This window comes from Megalobrama amblycephala, linkage group LG13 (assembly GCF_018812025.1).
Source record: "Megalobrama amblycephala isolate DHTTF-2021 linkage group LG13, ASM1881202v1, whole genome shotgun sequence".
Taxonomy (NCBI): Eukaryota; Metazoa; Chordata; class Actinopteri; order Cypriniformes; family Xenocyprididae; genus Megalobrama; species Megalobrama amblycephala.
In genome coordinates this window covers 25,942,914-25,966,699 of record NC_063056.1, presented here as the reverse complement: position 1 = coordinate 25,966,699, position 23,786 = coordinate 25,942,914, and the positions used below count along the sequence as shown (strand labels likewise).

The window sequence follows — 23,786 nt, the reverse complement described above, 5'->3', positions numbered from 1 at the left end:
AATGGTAAATTCAGTTTTCAGAGACCTGCCTATAAACATACTCAACCTCTATCTTAGATTTCTATTATATAATGCTAAGATGTAATTAACAGTTTACCCAAAAAATGAAAATTCTATCATCATTTACTCACACTCGTGTCATTTCAAACCTGTATGACTTTTTTTTCTGTGGAACATAAAATAAAATATTCTGAAAAATGTTTGTGTTTTTTTGTCCATACACAAAGTCAGTGGAATCCAATGTTTTATTTTGGACACCACTGACTTTCATTAAATGGACAGAAAAATTCTTCAAAATATCGGTAACACTTTACAATAAGGTTCATTAGTTAAACATTAGTTAATGTATTAACTAACATGAACTAACCATGAGCAATACATTAGTTACTGTATTTACTAATCTTCGTTAATGTTAGTTAATGAAAATACAGTTGTTCATTGTTTGTTCATGTTAATTCACAGTGCATTAACTAATGTTAACAAGATTTTAATAATGTATTAGTAAATGTTGAAATTAACATTAACAAAGATTAATAAATGCTGTATAAGTGGAGTTCATTATTAGTTCATGTTAACTAATGTAGTTAACTAATGAACCTTATTGTAAAGTGTTACCAAAATATCTGTGTGTTCCACAGAATAAAAGTCATACAGGTTTAAAACAATATAAGGGTCAGTAAACAATGACAGAATTTTTAGTTTTAGGTGAACTATCCCTTTAAAATATCAAAACAGAAACCTAGTGACCTGCTCGGCAACAGAAAATATTACCTACCTGACATTTATTAATTAATAACACCTCTAAATGTTAAATATTGAGTTTAAAGTATTTATCAGCAGATTTTTAACCTACTCAAAATTACAGGTTGGTATTTAAAAGTGTGGTGAAAACAGCTTTAAATATGGAATAACATTCAACTGAGAGAGTAAAAACTCTTTGAACTGTCTTTCCATAATATCTACAACTATTTCTAACTATAAACTGTTCCTAACTTCCAGGGAAGTTGACATAGTGTGATGATTTCTCTCCACCATCCTTATCACCAGACATCAAAGATTCCTTTTATCTTCCGTTACTTTTTTTTATAGTAAAATGGAAATGATCTGAAGTGGGTGTTTAAAGGAGACACACAAAAAAAGGGTCTCTGATGTCATGTAACATCTTCCCACCTACAGCAGGAACCCATGACATCACAACACCTATGGAGATTACATCACAGCGCACCACAGATGGCCTGCCATATTTTCCATTTAGTGTGCGAGTGTGTACGCACAGAATATGGAAAGTGCAACGTGTCTGACACTCCGGCTGTGTGCAGGTCAGTCGCATGGGACTTTCCCTCCCAGAGCAGCACAGCCAAGCACATGCAGAGCTCAGCACTCGGGCTATCTCACTTGTGCATCACGCACAGGGTGGCTTGCATGTGCTGTTGGAGACGTTCATTCGCCCCTTCGTAGGGGAAGTCCAGTGTGTTGTGTTATGAGGAAGGCGTGGGGGCCAGTGTGCGTCTCAGACCCGGCTTCGTGTTTGTGAGGGGATCTCCCTGCTCACCCCAAAAACAGCGCGTGAGACCGGGGGCAGCAGCTCCAAAGTCAGGACAAAAACAATCAGATTCAACATTGTTTTTCAAAAACAGGGAGTTGATTTTTAAATAACTGCAGCTTTTTGAGCTTTCCAATGGTGCTGAATGCTTTTTAACTTTGATGAAGTGCACACTGTGGTTCCTAGAGATCACTTTGCATGAGTCAGTCAGTACTACACATCAAACACAAAGGGACTGAACGAGTGTTTGACAACAGACGGTATTTTATTTTCCTCTTTGCTTTTGACAATTAAAACTAAAATAAGGATCAATAAACCTTAAAAGGCTATTGTTCTTTTCTGCTGGTCCTTTGGGGCAGTAATCAAATAACATTCGAATGTTGTTTGTGCTGAAGGAGGTCTCACAGAGCATTGATTTCAGTATTAGATTTGCCTGTCAGAGGCTTGTGTTATCAAAGCCTTACAGGGAAACCTCACCCGAATCTATGAGCCACCCCAGCAGCACACAGAAAGACACATGAAATACACGAGCAGCCACAGTTTAGAAGGGTGTTTTATCTAAACCTGAGTGTTTTTGATCAGAAGTATCTCGATCACAGTTGTATTAAAGGGATAGATGACCCAAAAATGAAAATTCTGTCATCATTTACTCACCCTCAACTTGTTCCAAACAGTTGTGCGGCATCATTTACTTCCATAGTATGGAAAAATATACTATGGAAGTCAATGTAAGCATAACTGTTTGGTTATAAACAAAATATCTTCCTTTGTGTTCAGCAGAACAAAGAAATTTATACTGGTTTGGAATACTGGCAGAATTTTCATTTTCATGGGAAATATCCCTTTAACTGTTAAGAAAGACCATAAAGAAATCATACATGAAGAATCATTTGTATTTCCACCATTACAGCTCACAAATAATTACCCAAGAAGCAAATTCTCTTCTTCAATGTTCAATTATAATTGAACTTATCGTATAAATATGTATAGTTACAAGATTTTTTTCTGTGTTACAAATATCTAAACAATCATCTAATTTGTGTATCGATTATCCAATACAATGGCTTATTAAGTGTCATCACAATTCAATGAAACTGTATTTATTTTAAGCAGCCTGAGACATTATTAGATATCTGAAATGTTTCATTTATCAAAATATCACTAGTTAAGGCAAAATAAGTATTCGTGGCTCCATAGGCTACGGAAACTAGATATTACTTTTAATTTCATAATTTGTCATTGATATTGATATACAACTATTGTTTATTATAGTGTAATGAGTTTCTCACTACTGCGCATTGCCTCCGTTCTCATACCAGTGAGTGTTGTGATACATACAAACCTTATAAAAGTAGTTTCATTTATATCTACTCATAACCCATTAATAAAATTAAAAGGAAATCCATCATAGTTAAAACATAGAACAGGGGCATTTAAGGGTTTATAATGGAATTGTGTGGTAAACAGTAACATTAAGCACAACAAAACCTGTAGTAACCGACTGCAAATCCTCAGTATGTATAACACATCTTGACGTACAATAGTGAAAGAACACATCCTTACACAACAATCACCTATTACTTATAATCTCTAACCACCTCTAACACCTACAGTCACATTACTGCTACAAAGGTCAATCAGCTGTTTGGCAGCAGATCAGATAAAGGCCTTGTTTGCTTTGGCATAGAAATGAATGATGGATTAAGGCAAAAGGAAAATTAGCAGGTCCACTTGGTGTAGCACATTGCATGTGCAAGTTTGCACTGCATGTAGGAGTTATTCTGCAGTTGTGGTTGTTTTATGCATGTATGTTGAACGTCTGGTGTTTATTTCAGAAGGAGCGTGGGTCGGCAACTCCGCCGTCTCGTGGCCTCCTCAACAAAAACAAATGTTCTTGAGTGTGTCACTGAGTGTCGTTCTTACTGTTGTTGTTGCTCTTAAGCTGTTGTAGCTGTAGGTCGATTCTTTCTTTCCTCTTTTGTTGGATCATGTTGCCCCCGGCGAAACCAAGCAGTCCACCCCCCACTGCAGCGACGACCCCGCCACTTTAAATCCCGCTAAGAGTCCCAGTGGCCCCCCTAGCACTCCCCCCACCACCGCACCCGCCACGGGCAAAACCGCCAGCTTCGAACGGGCCGCCTGCGGAGAAAAAGCATAAAGCATATACAACGTATACATGGGTCAAGTGATCAAAATAAAGGAAAAATCAGTTGTAATAATATATATCATATTATTATATTATTATTATCCTCTCAACAATATAATTAAATTTTTTATACATATGTCTGCATGTTTGTTGCGCTACATGAATTTTCAAATATTAATAAGCAGTCAAGCAGTTTTTATACAAAAATAATAATAAAAAACAAATAACAAATCTTTTAATAAGGCTTTTTTCTTCATTATATCAGGGCAATTAACATCCAGATTTTTCGCTAATAAATAAACATCATATAAGAGGTGTATTAAAGGGTTAGTTCACCCAAAAATGAAAATTCTGTCATTAATTACTCACCCTCATGTTGTTTCACACCCTTAAGATCTTCGTTCATCTTGGGAACACAAATTAAGATATTTTTGATAAAATCCGATGGCTCAGTGAGGCCTCTATTGCCAGCAAGACAATTAACACTTTCAAATGCCCAGACATATTTAAAACAGTTCATGTGACTACAGTGGTTCATGTTATGAAGCGACAAGAATACTTTTTGTGCGGCAAAAAAACAAATGAACTACTTTATGACGATATCTAGTGATGGGTGATTTCAAAACACTGCTTCATGATGCTTCGAAGCTTTATGAATCTTTTGTTTTGTATCAGTGGTTCGGAGCGTGTATCAAACTGCCAAAGTCACGCCCCCCAGTGGAAAGCCATTGAAATTTCGAAACACTTATCACGTAACGAAGCCTCGAAATTACGTGACTTTGGCGCTCCGAATCACTGATTCGAAACAAAAGATTCATAATGCTTCATGAAGCAGTGTTTTGAAATCTCCCATCACTAGATATTGTCATAAAGTCGTTATTTTGTTTTTTTGGCGCACAAAAAGTATTCTCGTCGCTTCATAACATTAAGGTTGAACCACTGTAGTCACATAAACTGTTTTAAATATGTCTTTAGTAGCTTTCTGGGCATCTGAAAGTGTTAATTGTCTTGCTGGCAATGCAGGCCTCAAAAATATCTTAATTTGTGTTCTGAAGATGAACGAAGGTCTTGCGGGTGTGGAATGACATGAGGGTGAGTAATTAATGACAGAATTTTCATTTTTGGGTGAACTAACACTTTAAAGTCATTGTGTGTATAAATTGCATTTTTTTTTTTTTTTTTTTTTACACGTATTTCAGAATAAACTACAAGAAAAAAAGAGCCTCATTGACCTACATGCTATGTGCAATAAAGAATCAGACAGGTGAGAAATGAATCATTTGGGCGGCATCAATATCCCAAAACAGTGTTTGAACTAACACACTTTTCATGTGCTGTTTTTCTGATAACCAAACAATTATAAAGTCTTTCATGTCCAGTTTCCAGACCCAACAGTAACATATGCAGTCGTATGTAAACACACGCACAATATTAATCAGAGATCTGAAAAAAAGCCACGATGAAATTGGATGTGTGCAGATCAAACCGAACCTGGTAAATGAATTGATATGAGGTAAAAAGAAAAACTCCTTTAGCCAGATTATTCTTTAATTAGCACAACGAAACAAGCCTCCCGGCGCGCGCACACACAATTTAATTTCGGTGAAGATATGTAAACTTTAAAGGCAGGGTCGTCCATCAAATGCCACCTTTCCTCTCTTCTCATCTCTCTTTCACCCTTTCTCATGCTCTCGTTCTCTGTCATCTAATCATCTTCACAAGGCAGGGTTAACCGAGCAGTTAATTATGCTTGAAGAGAGAGAGATTGAGGAAGCAACTCCTGTTATTCGGATCCGCCTGAGCCAGCACATTAAGGACTTACTCTGTGTGTGTGTTGTGTGTGTGTGTTTTTGTGACATATCAGGAAACAAATTTGTAAAATGACATGGGTATGACATAGGTATTACAAGGAGAGGGTGAATTATGAGGACATTACCCCATGTCCCCATTTTTCAAAAGGCTTATAAATCATACAGAATGAGATTTTTTGAGAAAGTAAAAATGTGTACAGTTTCCTGTGATGGTTAGGTTTAGGGGTAGAGATAGTGTAGGGGGATAGAAAATACAGTTTGTACAGTATAAAAACCATTACGCCTATGGAATGTCCCCACAATTCACAAAAACAAACGTGTGTGTGTGTGTGTGTCAGAATATCTATGCCTTTAGCAGTGTGTATGTGTGTTGACCACCCCCTGTCCTTTTCAGCAGTCACAGAGGTGGGTCCACTTTCTACATGGGCATCAGACAAAATGCTCAATAGAACTGCATTAACTCTCAACTCCAAAAAAGAGAAACATTTCAATTGAGACTCGATCAATAAAACACATACAAACCCTCGTTCACACGCAAACACACACGGCCCATGCCTCCATGTTTCACCCTTCCCTTGCTTTTTCTGTCAAAAGTTGGCACTGTGTGTATGTGTGTATATATGTATCGAACCCCCAGCAGGAACCTGAATGCTGTTTATAGACTCTCTTTTACACTCTTTAGTCTTCCATGCGCTCGCACACACATCGACTCCCTGTGAGGGGCCGACCAACACACATCGATCCCTCTCCACTCCATGCCTTCCGCCACCATCGCCACCTCTCTCTCCCCCCCTCTCTCTCTTAATTGTGGTTTCCTTGCGCTCTAAAGTGGATCAATAGGCTGATGGCAGGGTAGGCCGAGAGAAGCAGGGGGGTAGAGTGGAATCGATCCCCTAGCAGGAGTGTCCCCTCTTCCCTTACCTTCCCAAGGCTCTGGGTCCCCTCCTCCACATTAGCAGCTGCTATGCTAACATTCGCCTCAATGCTGTCAATCTTCTCCTGCTGAGCCTAAGACAGAAAACATATTGTTACATATGTTACATGTAGTTACTTTGGCAATAACAATATCTTATAGTAAATTCTATAAGAATGTACTTAAATGTACAAAGACACCTCAAAATAAAGTGTGACTATATATATATATATATATATATATATATATATGGAAAATATACATTTGTATATATTCGTCCCCTTGGAATTATAAAGTTCTATCTGACATTTTTGTCAAAATTGAGTTATTCGCATATTCCTATTCTGTGACTACTTATTTAAATTATGTGATGTTTTTTTAATGTTGTGTACATTTTGGGACTTTTTATTTAGAAAACAAAAAGGTTCTATATACAAAGTCAAATGAAATGCAAAAACTTCAATATCTCAAAACTGATAGAACCTTATAATTTCAAGGGGACTATATATATATATATATATATATATATATATATATATATATATATATATATATATATATATATATATATATATATATATATATATATATATATATATATATATATATATATATATAATCCGAATTCCGGAAATGTTGGGACTTTTTTAAATTTGAATAAAATGAAAACTAAAAGACTTTCAAATCACATGAGCCAATATTTTATTCAAAATAGAACATAGATAACACAACAAATATTTAAACTGAGAAATTTTACAATTTTATGCACAAAATGAGCTCATTTCAAATTTGATGCCTGCTACAGGTCTCAAAATAGTTGGGATGGCGGCATGTTTACCATGGTGTAGCATCTCCTCTTCTTTTCAAAACAGTGTGAAGACGTCTGGGCATCGAGGTTATGAGTTTCTGGAGTTTTGTTGTTGAAATTTGGTCCCATTCTTGCCTGATATAGGTTTCCAGCTGCTGAAGAGTTTGTGGTCGTCTTTGACGTATTTTTCTCTATAGGTGAAAGATCTGGACTGCAGGCAGGCCAATTCAGCACCTGGACTCTTCTACGACGAAGCCATGCTGTTGTAATAGCTGCAGTATGTGGTTTTGCATTGTCCTGATGAAATACACAAGGCCTTCCCTGAAACATACATCGTCTGGAGGGGAGCATATGTTGCTCTAAAACCTTTATATACCTTTCAGCATTCATAGTGCCTTCCAAAACATGCAAGCTGCCCATACCGTATGCACCCCCATACCATCAGAGATGCTGGCTTTTGAACTGAATGCTGATAACGCACTGGAAGGTCTCCCTCCTCTTTAGCCCGGAGGACACGGCGTCCGTGATTTCCAACAAGAATGTCAAATTTGGACTCGTGTGAACATAGAACACTTTTCCACTTTGAAACCATTTTAAATGAGCCTTGGCCCACAGGACACAACGGCACTTCTGGACCATGTTCACATATGGTTTCCTTTTTGCATGATAGAGCTTTAGTTGGCATCTGCAGATGGCACAGCAGATTGTGTTTACCAACAGTGGTTTCTGGAAGTATTCCTGGGCCCATTTATTAATGTCATTGACACAATCATGCCGATGAGTGATGCAGTGTCATCTGAGGGCCCGAAGACCACGGACATCCAATTAAGGTCTTCGGCCTTGTCCCTTACACACAGAAATTTCTCCAGTTTCTCTGAAACTTTTGATGATGTTATTCACTGTAGATGATGATATTTGCAAAGCTTTTGCAATTTGATGTTGAGGAACATTGCTTTTAAAGTATTCCACAATCTTTTACGCACTCTTTCACAGCTCTGCCCATCTTTACTTCTGAGAGACTCTGCCTCTCTAAGACATCCCTTTTACAGCTAATCATGTTACAGACCTGATATCAATTAACTTAATTAATTGCTAGATGTTCTCCCAGCTGAATCTTTTCCAAATTTCTTGTTTTTTCAGTCATTTGTTGCCCCTGTGCCAACTTTTTTGATACCTGTAGCAGGCATCAAATTTGAAAAGAGCTCATTTAGTGGATAAAAGTGTAAAATCTCTCTGTTTAAACATTTGTTTGTGAATAAAAATTGGTTCATGTGATTTGAAAGTCTTTTAGTTTTCATATATATATATATATATATATATATTACATTACAAATATACATTTGTAGGTGTTGCAAGTGGTTTTTCCTGTTAATGACAAATACATTTTTATACGAATAAATATTCTAAGTAGTTCATAAAATAAAAAATATAATTAATATACAATAATTAAGAATGTAAAAGAATGAGAAAAATGCTGTTTAAAATTGTTTTATATGGCAGGTCAAACTGCAAAAAAGTGGCGTCATATCAACTGCCCATATATGTGTCTACAATTATTTAATGACAAAAATTCAAAATCCTATCCTATCCAAAACAGAAACACCTCATAAATAGTAATAGTAAAGCAGACAAAGACATGCTCAGTAATCTTGGTAGTGGGTAGCTGGGGGTTTGAGTGCTGGGACAGAAGGGTGAATGGGAGGGGGCTGGTTGTCGGGGGTAACTGGGTGGTCTGTCGGAAGCTTATGAAATATTCAAAGAGTGGCAGCTGTCTCTCTGTCTAAATCAGTGTGAGCTCAAAGTAATCACTGCACACACACGCACCTAGACACACACACACACACACACACAATAGAGACTGCTGGAAAAATCTTCTTTAACTCTCAAGCACAGAGTTACATGAGCCTGGCACCTGCCCCTGTGTAGCATGTGTTTGTGTGAAAAGAAATCTGTATTTGCATTGCTCTCTGCAGCTCATGGCGACTGTAAAGTTAGTGTTCCTCTTCCTCTTCATTTTGAAATAATTTGTGTGCATGTAAATGTGTCTGAGTGTGCTTTCTCAGGACTCAACAATAAGGATGGCCTGCTGGCCCAGGGCCAGTGTTAGAGTGTTTCAGGTCAGTTGATGAACTGTCCCTATCGGACCGGTGCTGCGCTGACACTAAATCTTATGTGTTGATCTTCTATATGTGTTTTTATGCCTTGCAGCCTTAAAACATTTGGTTTTCTGTGATGTATTGGACATTGTTGCTCTAAATTCTGCAGATTTAAATGTCACCAAATGTTAGTTAGCTGGGTAACATATAGCATAACATAGCTTTATCGAAATTGTGAGATCTTGAAAGCATCAGTTAGAATGGGATAAAAATTATATCCAATCAGTAATGTTTCACACTGCATGCCATTATTCCAGATCATATTATGAATAGATAGATAGATAAATAGATAGATAGATAGATGGAAAAACATACAATTAAACTTGTGAAATAATGGTGCGATTTATCACGGATAGACATGGCAAAACGCTCATCACTAATCAAAATCCTATAAGCATTTATTCATTAGTCATCCATGCACACCTTACCACCAAACCCTGTAAACAGACTATTTTAAGACACTCACTAATGACTGTGTACGAAAGCTATTGATGGCTTTCTTTTTCTCTCCCTCCCTCCCCTCAGGAGTAGACGTTAATCAGCACCGTCTGCTCACAAGCTGTATGGATGCTCAAGAGAACACACAGTCACACAAGCAGACCTCCTGGGTTCATCTTTGGCCCAGTGCTAACGGAATAAACGATACGGTGGGTGTCCTCTACAGAGAGGCAAGAGCTAATAAGCCTGGCTATCATCATATTATTCTTACCACCATCCAGATTCTATCATCGTTCCCCAACAGGGTGTGAAGTGTTTAGCGACAGCCATTATCAACTGTTACTGATACTAAAATTTTATTTTTAAATCCATAAGCTTGGAGGAGCTTGTAGATCGATTCACATGAAGTGGGATGACAGGAAACATACTCTGATAATAAACTGATAATTAAAGGGGCATTTTTGAAGATTTTTTTTCCCATAAGTTCACTAAGTCAAGAATTGCTTTTTGCACCAAACCATCTAATTTCTCATTGTGATGAGAACATTACTTTTTATGCATTACATTATTACAGTACATATGCAGTACAATTTAGTTGTCCATGATTTGTCTTAAGATAGAAGGGATGGATGGATGGATGGATGGATGGATGGATGGATGGATGGATGGATGGATGGATGGATGGATGGATGGACCCCGTCGGTTAAAATCACTTTCTGTTGATGGGGAGGAGGGTCAAAATTGAAACTTAAAGGGCACAAATCAGATCTGAGAAGGAAATGCCCCCTTTTGCCCCCTCGCGGCACCAGACCTAGAATCACAACACTGTCTGCGCATCCCGGAAAACACATGATCTCTCCTCTCTTCCACCCAGTTTCCAATTGCACATTGTTCTAATAATGGCTGTTATAGAGCATGGATTCTCATTAATCCTCACTGGTTAGTTAATGGCTGACAGACTGTCACCAATCTCTGTATGTCTTCTCAATCACACACATACACACACACACACAGACTGATGGGATCAATACCACCTTGTTGGCTCTCAGGAGACAAAGCCATTTGCCTGACAGCTCTGCCAAACCTAAGGGTTTTGGTCACCACCTTTTATCAACACACATACACACCATAAATATTTTCTCACTCCTTCTCCCTCCCTTCTTTCCAAAAAACAAAGAACGAATAATTTTCGTAGACGTGGTACTTACATGAACAATAGTGGAGAACTCTTGTACTAAACCATTCAATTCCAGTAGGTCCTAAACAAACATACCACAACAATCACAAACACTTAAAGTCTTTGTATTCAAATATATTTATGCATTTGTAAGTGCTTGTTTGTGTTACCTCAGCTAAAGTGTCCCAGGACTCAGCGGCATTCTGTTCTGGAGGGATTTCAGGCAGGAGCAGCTGTGTTTGAGTGACAGGGGAACCGGGGACATCTGTATCACCATCACCTAAACCATTACATGAAAGTGAAAACGCTTGCAAAAATAAAATCACATCTTGATTAACTTCATAAAACTCAGACACACCAAGAAACACATACTGTGAAATATATCCGAGGCAGTGCCGATAAGGCAAGGCCTATTGATAGCATCCGAATGAATCTGTAGGAACTCTTGAATGGCAGTGGAGGCTCGATCTCTGATTGGTTGAACAAGTTTCTCCAGATCTTCGACATCAGCGCTGCGGACCCGCCCACACAATTTCTCCATCTCCCGCAGGTTAGATCTCAACTGCTGCAATGAGAAAAAAAAAAAAAGAAATTCTGTGTGATAAGTGAATCCATGTTTTCATTCAAAACCTCTATATCGAATGTTCCTTCTATACAACCTTGACTTGAACAACAAAAACATGGTACATAACAATTTGGAATATATAACATTCTGAATGATTGTTACATTTCGACACTGTATAAAAAGACCCTATTATCTGACCCAGTACTGTCAAAGATCTGAAAACCTTTCTCTCCATGCAAGTACAACCAAATGCACATTCATCAGATACATTCTCATCCACTGCCAACTTTAAGTTTGGCAACTTTAAGTTCTCAGTCAAAGCTTAAAGGGTTAGTTCACCCAAAAATGAAATTTCTGTCATTAATTACTGACCCTCATGTCATTCCAAACACGTAAGACCTTCGTTCATCTCCAGAACACAAATTAAGATATTTTTGATGAAATCTGAGAGCCAGGGGCGGACTGGCCATCTGTGTGATCTGGAGAATCACAGAACGGCCGGTACTCCAGGACGGCCGGCAGGCCGGCCCACCACCCGCCACGCACGCAGTCATCACCTGTTTTTTCCCCCCACTTATCTGTTTCACACTCCAGCACTGTAGGTGATTGCTGTCAGCTGCACTGGCCGTGGCCGCCAAGTAAGGAGAAGAAGAAGTGGAAGAGTAGGAAGAAACCAGCAGCAAAGACGTTAGATAGAAGAAGCATAGAAACAAACAAACAATATGCATAACGCGGCTGTCTGACTCCTCCATAGAAAGCAATTTAACCACCACTTTCAAGGTCCAGACAGGTACTAAAGACATTGTTAAAATAGTCCAGAAAACGACAAAGAAGAGAAGTTATTGTTGAACAAAGTCGTTATTTTTGTTTTGTTTTTGCACACAAAAAGTATTTTTGTCACTTCATAAAATTAAGGTTGAATTACTGCAGTTACGTGGACTATTTAAACAGTCTTTAGTACCTTTCTGGACCTCGAAAGTGGTGGTTAAATTGCTGTCTATGGGTTGGGACACACCAAACTGACGCCAAAGAACTAGCACTGATAAAAGCCGAATGTGTTGTCACGTCATGTTGCCTGCATCAGGGCAAAAACTTGTGTGTCCCGGGCTTATGGAGGAGTCAGACAGCTCTCGGATTGCATCAAAAATATCTTAATTTGGGTCCCACTTTATATTAAGTGGCCTTAACTACTATGTACTTACATCAAAAAATAAGTACAATGTACTTATTGGGTTCATATTGAATTGCAAAACACTTTTGCTGCTATTGAGGTGGGATATGGGTAAGGTTAGGGAAAACCTTGGTGGTATGGGTAGGTTTAAGGGTAGGGGTAAGGTGTAAGGGATGGGTCAACAGTGTAATTATAAATATAATTACAGAAATTAATTACAGTTGTAATTACGTGCAGGTGTTTTTAAAATATAAGTACAATGTAAAAACATTTACAGTACAGTCCAAAAGTTTGGAACCACTAAGATTTTTAATGTTTTTAAAAGAAGTTTCGTCTGCTCACAAAGGCTACATTTATTTAATTAAAAATACAGTAAAAACAGTAATATTGTGAAATATTATTACAATTTAAAATAACTGTTTTCTATTTGAATATATTTCACAAAGTAATTTATTCCTGTGTTGGCAAAGCTGAATTTTCAGCATCATTACTCCAGTCTTCAGTGTCACATGATCCTTCAGAAATCATTCTAATATGCTGATCTGCTGCATCTGCTCAATAAACATTTATGATTATTTTCAATGTTGAAAACAGTTGTGTACTTTTTGTTTCAGGATTCCTTGATGAATAGAAAATTCAAAAGAACAGCATTTATCTGAAATACAAAGCTTCTGTAGCATTATACACTACCGTTCAAAAGTTTGGGGTCAGTAAGAATTTTTATTTTTATTTTTTTGAAAAGAAATTAAAGAAATGAATACTTTTATTCAGCAAGGATGCATTAAATCAATCAAAAGTGGCAGTAAAGGCATTTATAATGTTACAAAAGATTAGATTTCAGATAAACACTGTTCTTTTGAACTTTATTCATCAAATAATCCTGAAAAAAAATATTGTACACAAATATTTTGTACGATTGTACACATTAAATGTTTCTTGAGCAGCAGATCAGCATATTAGAATGATTTCTGAAGGATCATGTGACACTGAAGACTGGAGTAATGATGCTGAAAATTCAGCTTTGCCAACACAGGAATAAATTACTTTGTGAAATATATTCAAATAGAAAACAGTTATTTTAAATTGTAATAATATTTCACAATATTACTGTTTTTACTGTATTTTTAATTAAATAAATGTAGCCTTTGTGAGCAGACGAAACTTCTTTTAAAAACATTAAAAATCTTAGTGGTTCCAAACTTTTGGACTGTACTGTATGTACACAATAAGTGCATTGTATCAAATGATTAATTAAAATGTAAGTAGTTACATAGTAGTTAAGGCCACTTAATATAAAGTGGGACCTTAATTTGTGTTCTGGAGATGAACGAAGGTCTTGAGGGTGTGGAACAACATGAGGGTGAGTTATTAATGACAGAATTTTCATTTTTGGGTGAACTAACCCTTTAAGTATGTTTGTGTGAGTGTGCAAAATGAGTTGTTAAAATTAAATATAAAATATTTATAACAAACACAGGGTTCCCACACATCTTGACCAACAAATTCCCATTGCTTTCCCATTTACTTTACAGCTGTTACTAGATTTTTTTCTTTTAAAAATTATTATTATTATTTTACTTGTTAGTGCACAAAGTCTCAAACAGACTCTCAACAGACACACTGATATTTTACACTGATTTTACACTCCCAAACAGCAAAATCCAAGCAATGGAATATAATCCAGCAGAAAGAAAAACATTAAAAGAAGTTAATACTGTATTCTTCTTTTTTCAATTGATTCAATTTTTCTATAAGCGGGAGAACAATGTAATGACTTATCTTCTCGTTAATTCCAAACCAGATCTTGACAAAAACCATAAGTTATATATATAAAAAAAAAAAAAAATTGGTGCCTTGTCAGGTCCTGTCGGCTCACATCCAGAAGCAAACATCTAGCAGGGATTACAGATCAATTCATACGTATTGAACACAGAGGTCAAAGTTAACAGCCGGCCAATCAAAGTGTTCCGCTCGACTGCACTCATTTCGCACTCTGAATAATCATCCTCAGGATCATCCCTCTTAACTGATTCACTCACAGAGAGCACTAAAACATTACTAACATATGCAGCTTGCTTTGTAATAAAGGATGAAGACACTAAGGATCTCAAAGGCAGCCAAAATAAATCTTCATCTGGGTCAACACACTCTCTCTCTCTCTCTCTCAATCCACCTTCGATAGGTGTGTGATGAGAGCAATCTTAAGGGTTTTTCCTCTCTTGCTCTCTCTCTTTCTGTCCCCTGGGAGCTACTTTAACAATGTCTGTCTTGTTTCCGTCTATTGTCAGTAGTCCACATCACGCTGACACAGAAACACTTGCAGGCTCTCACACGCTCTCTGCAGTGGTGGACACAGGAAAGCTCTCTGGCATCTCTGGGGGGACCAGACCTGGGTGCTAAGGTCACACTCGCACACTCACGGCACACAACACACTCCAAGGACTGTCCCGAGAGAGATGCGGACAGACTCTCAGAGACATTAACACACAGGTTACATGCTTGTCTGGCCATTAGGAAGAGAAAAGACATCATACATACACCATGCTTTACACTAGAGACCTGAGTTAAACATTACTTAATATATATAGACACACTCACAGCTGTATCAGAACAGGATGACGGCATGTTATGAGGTCTTTTTTATCATGTTCAGATAAAATTGTGGATGCACAGATTTCTTTGTTTTTTTAATCTTTAGTTTAGCCTGGATTAAACCTGATCAACATGATGACTTTTCTTTTTTGTTCAATATTTGCATACCTGCCAATTGATTTATAGCAGAATGCAATCTCACACAAATCTACTGACTTCAGAAGACTTGGAATATAGTGCATGAGAAGTTTGAAAACCACTGTAGCTCAGACATCCTGTCTAACATTTCCATTTGAGTGCCATGGAAATAAAAAGTCATACAAGGTGAGTTAAAGATAACAGAATTTTCATTTTTGGCTGAACTATGCCCATATGATATGAAGATTTATTATACAATTTAACCATAGCAACAGCCTGTTACATCACTAAGAATGTTTTGTCCAAGCAACATTCCACAGTGCCTTGCGGCACATGGGAATGTTTTCAAACCAATTCACTACCCCAAGAACATCAACAAAACCAACAATAAAATGGAAAGACATTTTCTGTGAACTGAAACAGCACATATGAATAAACACAATCTATAGCCAAGTTCACCCATGCTCTTAATGGTATTTGTCCCACACTTTGTGACCATGACTTTTCCATCCATCTTTCTGAAACATAAGAATTTTTATATATCATTTGCACTCACAAGAGTAATTACTGGCCAAGGAAATACTTAAAATGAGCATACACAACTGTGTTGGTAGGGTTTTTTTTTTTTTTTTTTAAACATTGTGTTTTCTGCAATAATAATAGTATCACTGTTTTCAATTTTAATATATTTTACAATGTAATTTATTCCGGTGATGCAAAGCTGAATTTTCAGCATCATTACTCCAGTCTTCAGAAATCATTCTAATATGCAGATTTGCTGCTCAAGAAACATGTATTATTATTATCATTGCTGAAAACAGTTGTTGCATAATATTTTTGTGACAACCGTGATACATATTTTTTCAGGATAATTTGATGATTAGAAAGTTCAAAAGAACAGTATTTATTTGAAAGAGTAATCTTTTGTAACATTATAAATGCCTTTACTATCTTGCTGACTTCAAACTTTTGAACTATATTGTAACTATCAGTGTGTATATGTGACCGTGGACCACAAAATCAGTCATAAGTCACACAGGTATAACTGTAGCAATAGCCAACAATACATTGTATGGGTCAAAATTATCGATTTTTCTTTTATGCCAAAAATCATTAGGATATTAAGTAAATATCATGTTCCATGAAGATATTTTGGAAATTTCCTACCGTAAATATATCACAAATTTTTTTCGTGAGTGGATATGCGTTGCTAAGGACTTCATTTGGACAACTTTAAAGGCGATTTTCTCAATATTTTGATTTTTTTGCACCCTCAGATTCCAAATATTGAATATCCTAGCATACCATACATCAATGGAAAGATTATTTATTCAGATTTCAGATTATGTACAAATCTCTCTGACCCATATGACTGGTTTTGTAGTCCAGGGTCACATATTATTGTAAACTGGATATTTTATGAAATATTCAGGCTTTAATGTTCAGGTATGAAGTGTTGTTATTCAACACCAAAACACCGCTAAAGTTATCACCATCAATCATCATAATTTCCCAAGTTTTTCACTTATGCTACAATTTTGTTGTACCTGGACAGTGCGACTGGAGTTGATGTGCTCTTGGTGCAGTTTGTCCCACTGTCTGCCTCTCTGAAACTGCAACAAGGAAGCTCAATTAAATTCACAATTTTAACTGTTTATGGACATTTAATAAAGTTTCCTCATGATCACAGCTTGGTATTTCACAATCATCTAGGTTTGCAAGGCCACCCAATACCCTTTTATCCTATTGTATGTTGCTCAAGCAGATTGACTGGGAGTGATTTCAGATACACCATGAGATCTTCAGCACTCGACTCCCTATGGTGACCGCACACACAGACACATGGCTCTCTCTGTTGACCATATGCTGCGCTTTGCTGTCGCTGTTCATGTGTGAGTGATTGTACCTTTTCTATGTTGTGTTGGTGCTGGTGCAGTCTCTCCAGGTCAGTGGGGATGGCCACTTTAATGAATTTGAGAATGGGGGGCTCCAGGCGCCGGAGTGGAAGCTTACCAGCCTCCTCCGCCATCATGACTGTCTCTTATGACCTCTCTTATAAGGTCACAGGCTTAACACATCCATTCATACTCAGTCTTGCTCTAAAAGAGAGTCATATTATATTATTATATATAAAATTGAATATTATTACATTTTAAAAATGTTATTAAACATTATGGTAATACTTTACAATGAGGTCCCACTAGTTAACATTCATTAATTCATTAACAAACAATGAGAAATACATTTGTTACAATATTTATTCATCTTTGTTAACGTTAGCTAATAAAATGCAACTGTTCATGTTGGTTCATGTTAACTCAGGCCTATTAAAGGGGACCTATTATGCCCCTTTTTACAAGATGTTATATAAGTCTCAGGTGTCCCCAGAATGTGTCTGTGAAGTTTCAGTTCAAAATACCCCAGACCATTAATTATACAAGGTATTATACCACTTCTGTTTTCATGCCTGTATCTTTAAATGCAAATGAGCTGCTGCTCCCCACCCCACTTTCCAGAAGTAGGTGGAGCCTGTACAACTCATGCATCAGATACTCTGCCAAAAACTAACAAAACATCTGTTTGGTTTTGATTATCATCTCTATCGTGGCCCATGCTCATGTTTGTTTTTGTAAACAGTGGTTTCGCTACGACAAAATATGCCTGACTATGCAGAACTGATTCTGTTTTAAAAGAGTAAACGTGCTGGGAAAATTACTATCATCTTAATGATAAAACACTATACAAATAAGTGATGTTTAGTTATGAAAATTGCTAATTGATTCATATTACATAGCAAAACTCAATACATTTGAACTTTTAAATTTGATATATGAAATGTTTATTTGTGTCAAAAACACAAACACAGCTGGTTATGTCTGTGAACGTAAACAGCAGGGAAAGAAATCGCATGTGTATATTAGATCTGTGTATTAAAGGAACACTCCACTTTTTTTGAAAATAGGCTCATTTTCCAACTCCCCTAGAGTTAAACAGTTGAGTTTTACCGTTTTCGAATCCATTCAGCCAATCTCTGGGTTTGGCAGTACCAATTTTAGCATAGCTTAGCATAGTTCATTGAATCTGATTAGACCGTTAGCATCTCGCTCAAAAATGACCAAAGAGTTTTGATATTTTTCCTACTTAAAACTTGACTCTTCTGTAGTTACATCGTGTACTAAGACGGACGGAAAATGAAAAGTTGCGATTTTCTAGGCCAATATGGCTAGGAACTATACTCTCATTCCGGCGTAATAATCAAGGAACTTGGCTGCCGTACCATGGGTGCAGCAGGCGCAATGATATTACGCACTGCGCAGCATCTCTCACAAATGTCTCCATGGTTACACAGGTGCTGCGTAATATCATTGCGCCTGCTGCACCCATGGTACGACAGCTAAGTTCCTTGATTATTACGCCAGAATGAGAGTATAATTTCTGTCCATATCGGCCTAGAAAATTGCAACTTTTCATTTTCCGTCCGTCTTAGTACACGATGTAACTACAGAAGAGTCCATTTTTAAATAGGAAAAATATCAAAACTCTTTGGTCATTTTTGAGTGAGATGCTAACGGTCTAATCAGATTCAATGAACTATGCTAAGCTATGCTAAAATTGGTACTGCCAAACCCAGAGATCGGCTGAATGGATTCGAAAATGGTAAAACTCAACTGTTTAACTCTAGTGGAGTTGGAAAATGAGCCTATTTTCAAAAAAAAGTGGAGTGTTCCTTTAAAGTGAAAACAGCGTAATATACAGTATCTACTGCTGCATATGTTGTTAATATGAACCAAACAACAAAAGAAAAACAGAAAATCACTCACTGCTCTTGATTAAATAACTTTAGTAGCTTAAATAAGAATACATTTCTTACTTGAGATTTATGGTAAAAAGATTTATGGTGATTATAAAAAAGGAGTTGGTAGATTTTTACCATTATAGGCTGGTGATTATTTACACATACTGTGGACACACATCTGTGTTCAAACACCTTATAAAAGTGAATTTTGCATAATAGCTCCCTTTTAAATAATATTAACATATATAACTTTTGATTTTAATAATGTAATAGTAAATATTGAAATAAACATTAATTATTAATGCCTAAAGAAGCAATTTGCATCGTTAGTTCATGTTTACTAATGTAGTACAATTGGAATCTAATTGTAAAGTGTTACCAAATTTATTAATAAAAAATATTACTAAAGATAATACATGATGAAATGTAAATATTGAGGGATTATTTTAAAATGTTTTTCTCTATGAGAAAGTAAAATGGAAGTGCTTGGACGTTATCATGGTATAGTTACAGTATCAGAAGGTAATACTGTGGTACTTGGATTTAGGCTACTATGATACTGATTTTTGGTATATGTCCGAAAACATTATTATTATCATCATGTTATATGAGTAGAAAACATGGTAAAAACACACTACATTTGATTCTAAACTGCAACTGTCACATGTCAACATTATGTCAGCTGTCAAAGACATCACGTTTAGCAAGGTCTGGCAGTTAAACTATCAATGTTAGCTGGCAAAAACGCCACTAAATGCTCATATTCGCATATTTAACATTTTACCTTTAATAATCAATAATAATAAAATCCCTGGGGCAAACAGATGTGTATAAGTTCAGCTAGCTTGCTACACTCAACAGAGACTTCATTTTTAGCTCGTTGATTGTAAACCACACATGCTGAAACTGCCGTCTACAGTTTCACATAACTCTTTCCTTACCTGTCGAGCAAACGGTAAACAGCGATCTCCTGCTATCGGTAATTTTAATCGCTGTCATCAACTTTGTTTTTGTAAACAGTGGTTTCGCTTTGTGCTGTGTGCTACGACAAAATGTGTCCGACTATGCGGAACTAATACTGTTTTGAAAGAGTAAACGTGCTGGGAAAATAGTAGATGTTTACTGTCATCCTGATGATAAAACACTGTACAAACATGTGATGTTTAGTTACGAAAAATGCTTATTGTTTCAAATTAAATAGCAAAACTCAATACATTTGGACTTTTACCATTTTTCATCAGTGTCTACTGCAAGTTCAACTTTAAATTTCAGGTTTAATTTTATAATATGCATAGATATAAAATCACTGTACATATTTTATAAAAATATATACTTCTCACCCAGTGTCAGAGGTGTGGAGATCTCACATACTGCCCTTCTGATTCTAAGCTGCCCAAAAAATCTTCCTACAAATCAATATATTCAATGAATTGTGTAAAAACGCATAGTACATAACTGTTGCCATATGCCAAGAAAGTCTAAAACAATTTTGTCTAGAGGTTTGGAATGAGGAGGTTATCAGAACATGATTAGATAGTGATTACAGAATTGCATCACGGAGAGTCACAGGACTTTGCAAATACACCTCCAGGCCTTTTAAGCATAGTATGCATATTAAATGTGCAATAAAGTAAAATGATTTATTTTATCTCCTGTGCATGCAAATATATTAGGACCTTATAATTAAGGTTCAGACACACGGCTCACACCTGCTCTTCCCTCAGCACCCCAATGATCAGTGTTTCCGGCTTTAGGGAACACCAACGGATTAACCACATGTGAGCACTGAGATCCAACCAAAGCCCACTGTGTGCTTCCTCCCTCCCTTTCTCTCTCTCTCCCATTCTCTCTCTGGGTATCTTTATTTCTGTAACTCCCAAAGACTCTATGGGTTTATTTTCCAGCCACACATAGGTACACAAACAGAATGACATATAGAGAGATGTAACCACCATTTCAGTTTATAAAGAACCTACAAAGAAATCACCCACTCAACCAGCCAACCAGCGTGAAAAGCCACAGTGCAGTCAAGTTTCATAAGCCTCTTTTACAGGTACAAACCACCATATCTACATGACTGATAATCACTCCTCTGCTCTCCAATTGACTGATTACTATCATAATAAATAACCAAAATCTTTTTATTTATTTTTATATATTATATGTATGTATATATGTATGTATTATATTTATGTATATATATATATATATATATATATATATTTTTTTTTTTTTATATATATATATATATATATATATATATACACACACACACGCACACACACATCATACACTTATTTTCTTAAAGGGATAGTTCACCCAAAAATGAAAATTCTGTCATCATTTACTCCCCCTCAAGTTGTTTCAAACCTGTATAAATTTCTTTGTTCTGCTGTACACAAAGGAAGATATTTGGAAGAGTGTTTGTAACCAAGCAGATCTCACCCCCCCATTTACTACCATTTTTTTTTTTTCTGCTTTGGCAGTCAGTGGGGGGCGAGATCTGCTTGGTTTCAAACATTCTTCCAAATATCTTCCTTTGTGTTCAGCAGAACAAAGAAATTTATACAGGTTTGGAACAACTTGAGGGGGAATAAATGATGACAGAAATTTCATTTTTGGGTGAACTATCCCTTTAAATACACTACCATTTAAAATGGTGAGGTCAATACGATTTCAAAAGTGACAGTAAATACATTAAATACTAACCTTGATGTTACAAAACATTTATATTTCAAATAAAAGCTGTTCTTTAAAAGTTTTTGTTCATCAAAGAATCCTGAAAAAAATGGTAAAAATGTTTCTTGAGCAGCAAAATCAGCATATTAGAATGATTTCTGAAGGATCATGATATTACCAACCCCAAATGTTTGAACAGTAGTGTGTGTGTCTATATAAAATGTGTGATCTTAAATATCGATAAAACACTGATTGAGCAGAGACATAGAGAAAAGAGAGCGTGAGATACATAAAGGCAGAAAGAAGGAGTGGGAGGATGGAAAAAACTGAAAGTGTTTGTGGTGGAATCTAAAAGGGCTTTTGAGGGGAGAATCTGAACCCAACAACCTGACAGTCTGCAGCACGTTCAGAGAATCAGTCTTAACTTCTGACAAGAAGCAGCGGTCTCCATCTCTCCAGACTGTCCCTCCCCTACCGGCCGAGGGGGAGTCCCGCTGTAGTGGGGTAATACCACATGTCTGTGTAGGGACCAATCTTCATCATATCATCATCATCTTCACTTCAACCCTATCACCCTAGGTAAAACTCAAAAGGCCAGACCACATTATTTCAGATGAGATTAGAATCTGGAATACCCCTCACAGATCAAACAGGGCAGTGCAGCCTACACATATGCTTCTTACCAAAACAATATGGGACTAGTCTGTTTGAAATCTATTAAAACTAAATGTTCATATTTTCGGAAGAAAATGCGATTGGTGTTTTTGTAGCTATATGGTTGCTAGTGTTCTGGGTGGATGCTAGCCAAAAGGGTTCATTCCAAAGTATCTGTGATCTGCAACTTTTAGAAATGGCTCAGGTTTCTCTTTCAGTGCAAATTTATGGGATCATTTGATCTTTTGCCCACTTTTTCATCTACTAGGAAGTCTTTCATGTTGACCAGCAATTTATGAAATGTCGACTGGTTTTTCAGGGGATGAATTTTTAGGCTGGAGTCAATATTACGGGTCAATATTAAGATTAGATTTAGGGGTTGAGTTAGAGCTTTTGTCAAGTGTTTGATTATCTTATTCAATTTAAGACCATTCTAATATTTGTTATCTCCATCAAGCAGTTTTAATAAATATATAAAATAAAATAAAAAGTTGTTAAATATAAGATTTGTCAGGTAATCTTGTATTTAATAAACCTTTATTTTATTTTTCATTTCATTTTAGAATCAAGCATCAATAAATAACCTGACAAAATCTTGTATTTAATACATTTTTAATTTAATTTTTTTTAAATAGTTCTCAGCTAATGCAAATGTGCTCTTTGGCATTAGAGACAATTTGCATGTGTGTGTGAGCGCCGGACTCGCTATTCCGCTAAAGCTTTGTTTCCAGTCTACACAGTGTGAGTCCAGCCCTGCTGATCCCCTCAACACACTCGCTAACAGCCAATCAATATATCATGAGCCACACAAACACACCACACCATACTTACAGGGAAATGAGGTGTGTGTGTGTGTGTGTGTGTGTGTGTGTGTGTGTGTGTGTGTGTGTGTGTGTGTGTGTGTGTGTGTAGCCCTCCCCTGCAGCTCTAATACAAGGTTTTAATGAAGACTCCAGGGGGGTCGGCTACCTGTCACTCTGAATCGATCTGCCCTCCTCCAGACTGACAGCTTCACCAACCTACCATCCACCTGTCTTCAGTGTGTGTGGGCCACTATGAGTGTGTTTAGAAAGCTTGATATAATAAAAATAAATATAAAATTAATGAAAAAAAAAATTAAATATAAATTATTTAAATATATAAAATGTAATAGAACATTATATTTAAATATAATTATATGTATTATATAATTATTAAAT

At 36.5% G+C, this 23,786-nt stretch overlaps 1 protein-coding gene across 1 annotated transcript; it reads right to left on the bottom strand.

The window, feature by feature from the left end:
* Positions 1-1,787: 1,787 nt before the first annotated feature.
* stx17 (syntaxin 17) lies at positions 1,788-20,346 on the bottom strand. The gene is given in 9 exon segments (XM_048153282.1): positions 1,788-3,586; positions 3,589-3,682; positions 6,422-6,508; positions 11,024-11,074; positions 11,163-11,272; positions 11,365-11,557; positions 17,006-17,071; positions 17,365-17,557; positions 20,196-20,346. Coding segments are annotated over 8 exon segments (867 nt in total). The 5' UTR covers positions 17,491-17,557; positions 20,196-20,346; the 3' UTR covers positions 1,788-3,446.
* Positions 20,347-23,786: the final 3,440 nt, after the last annotated feature.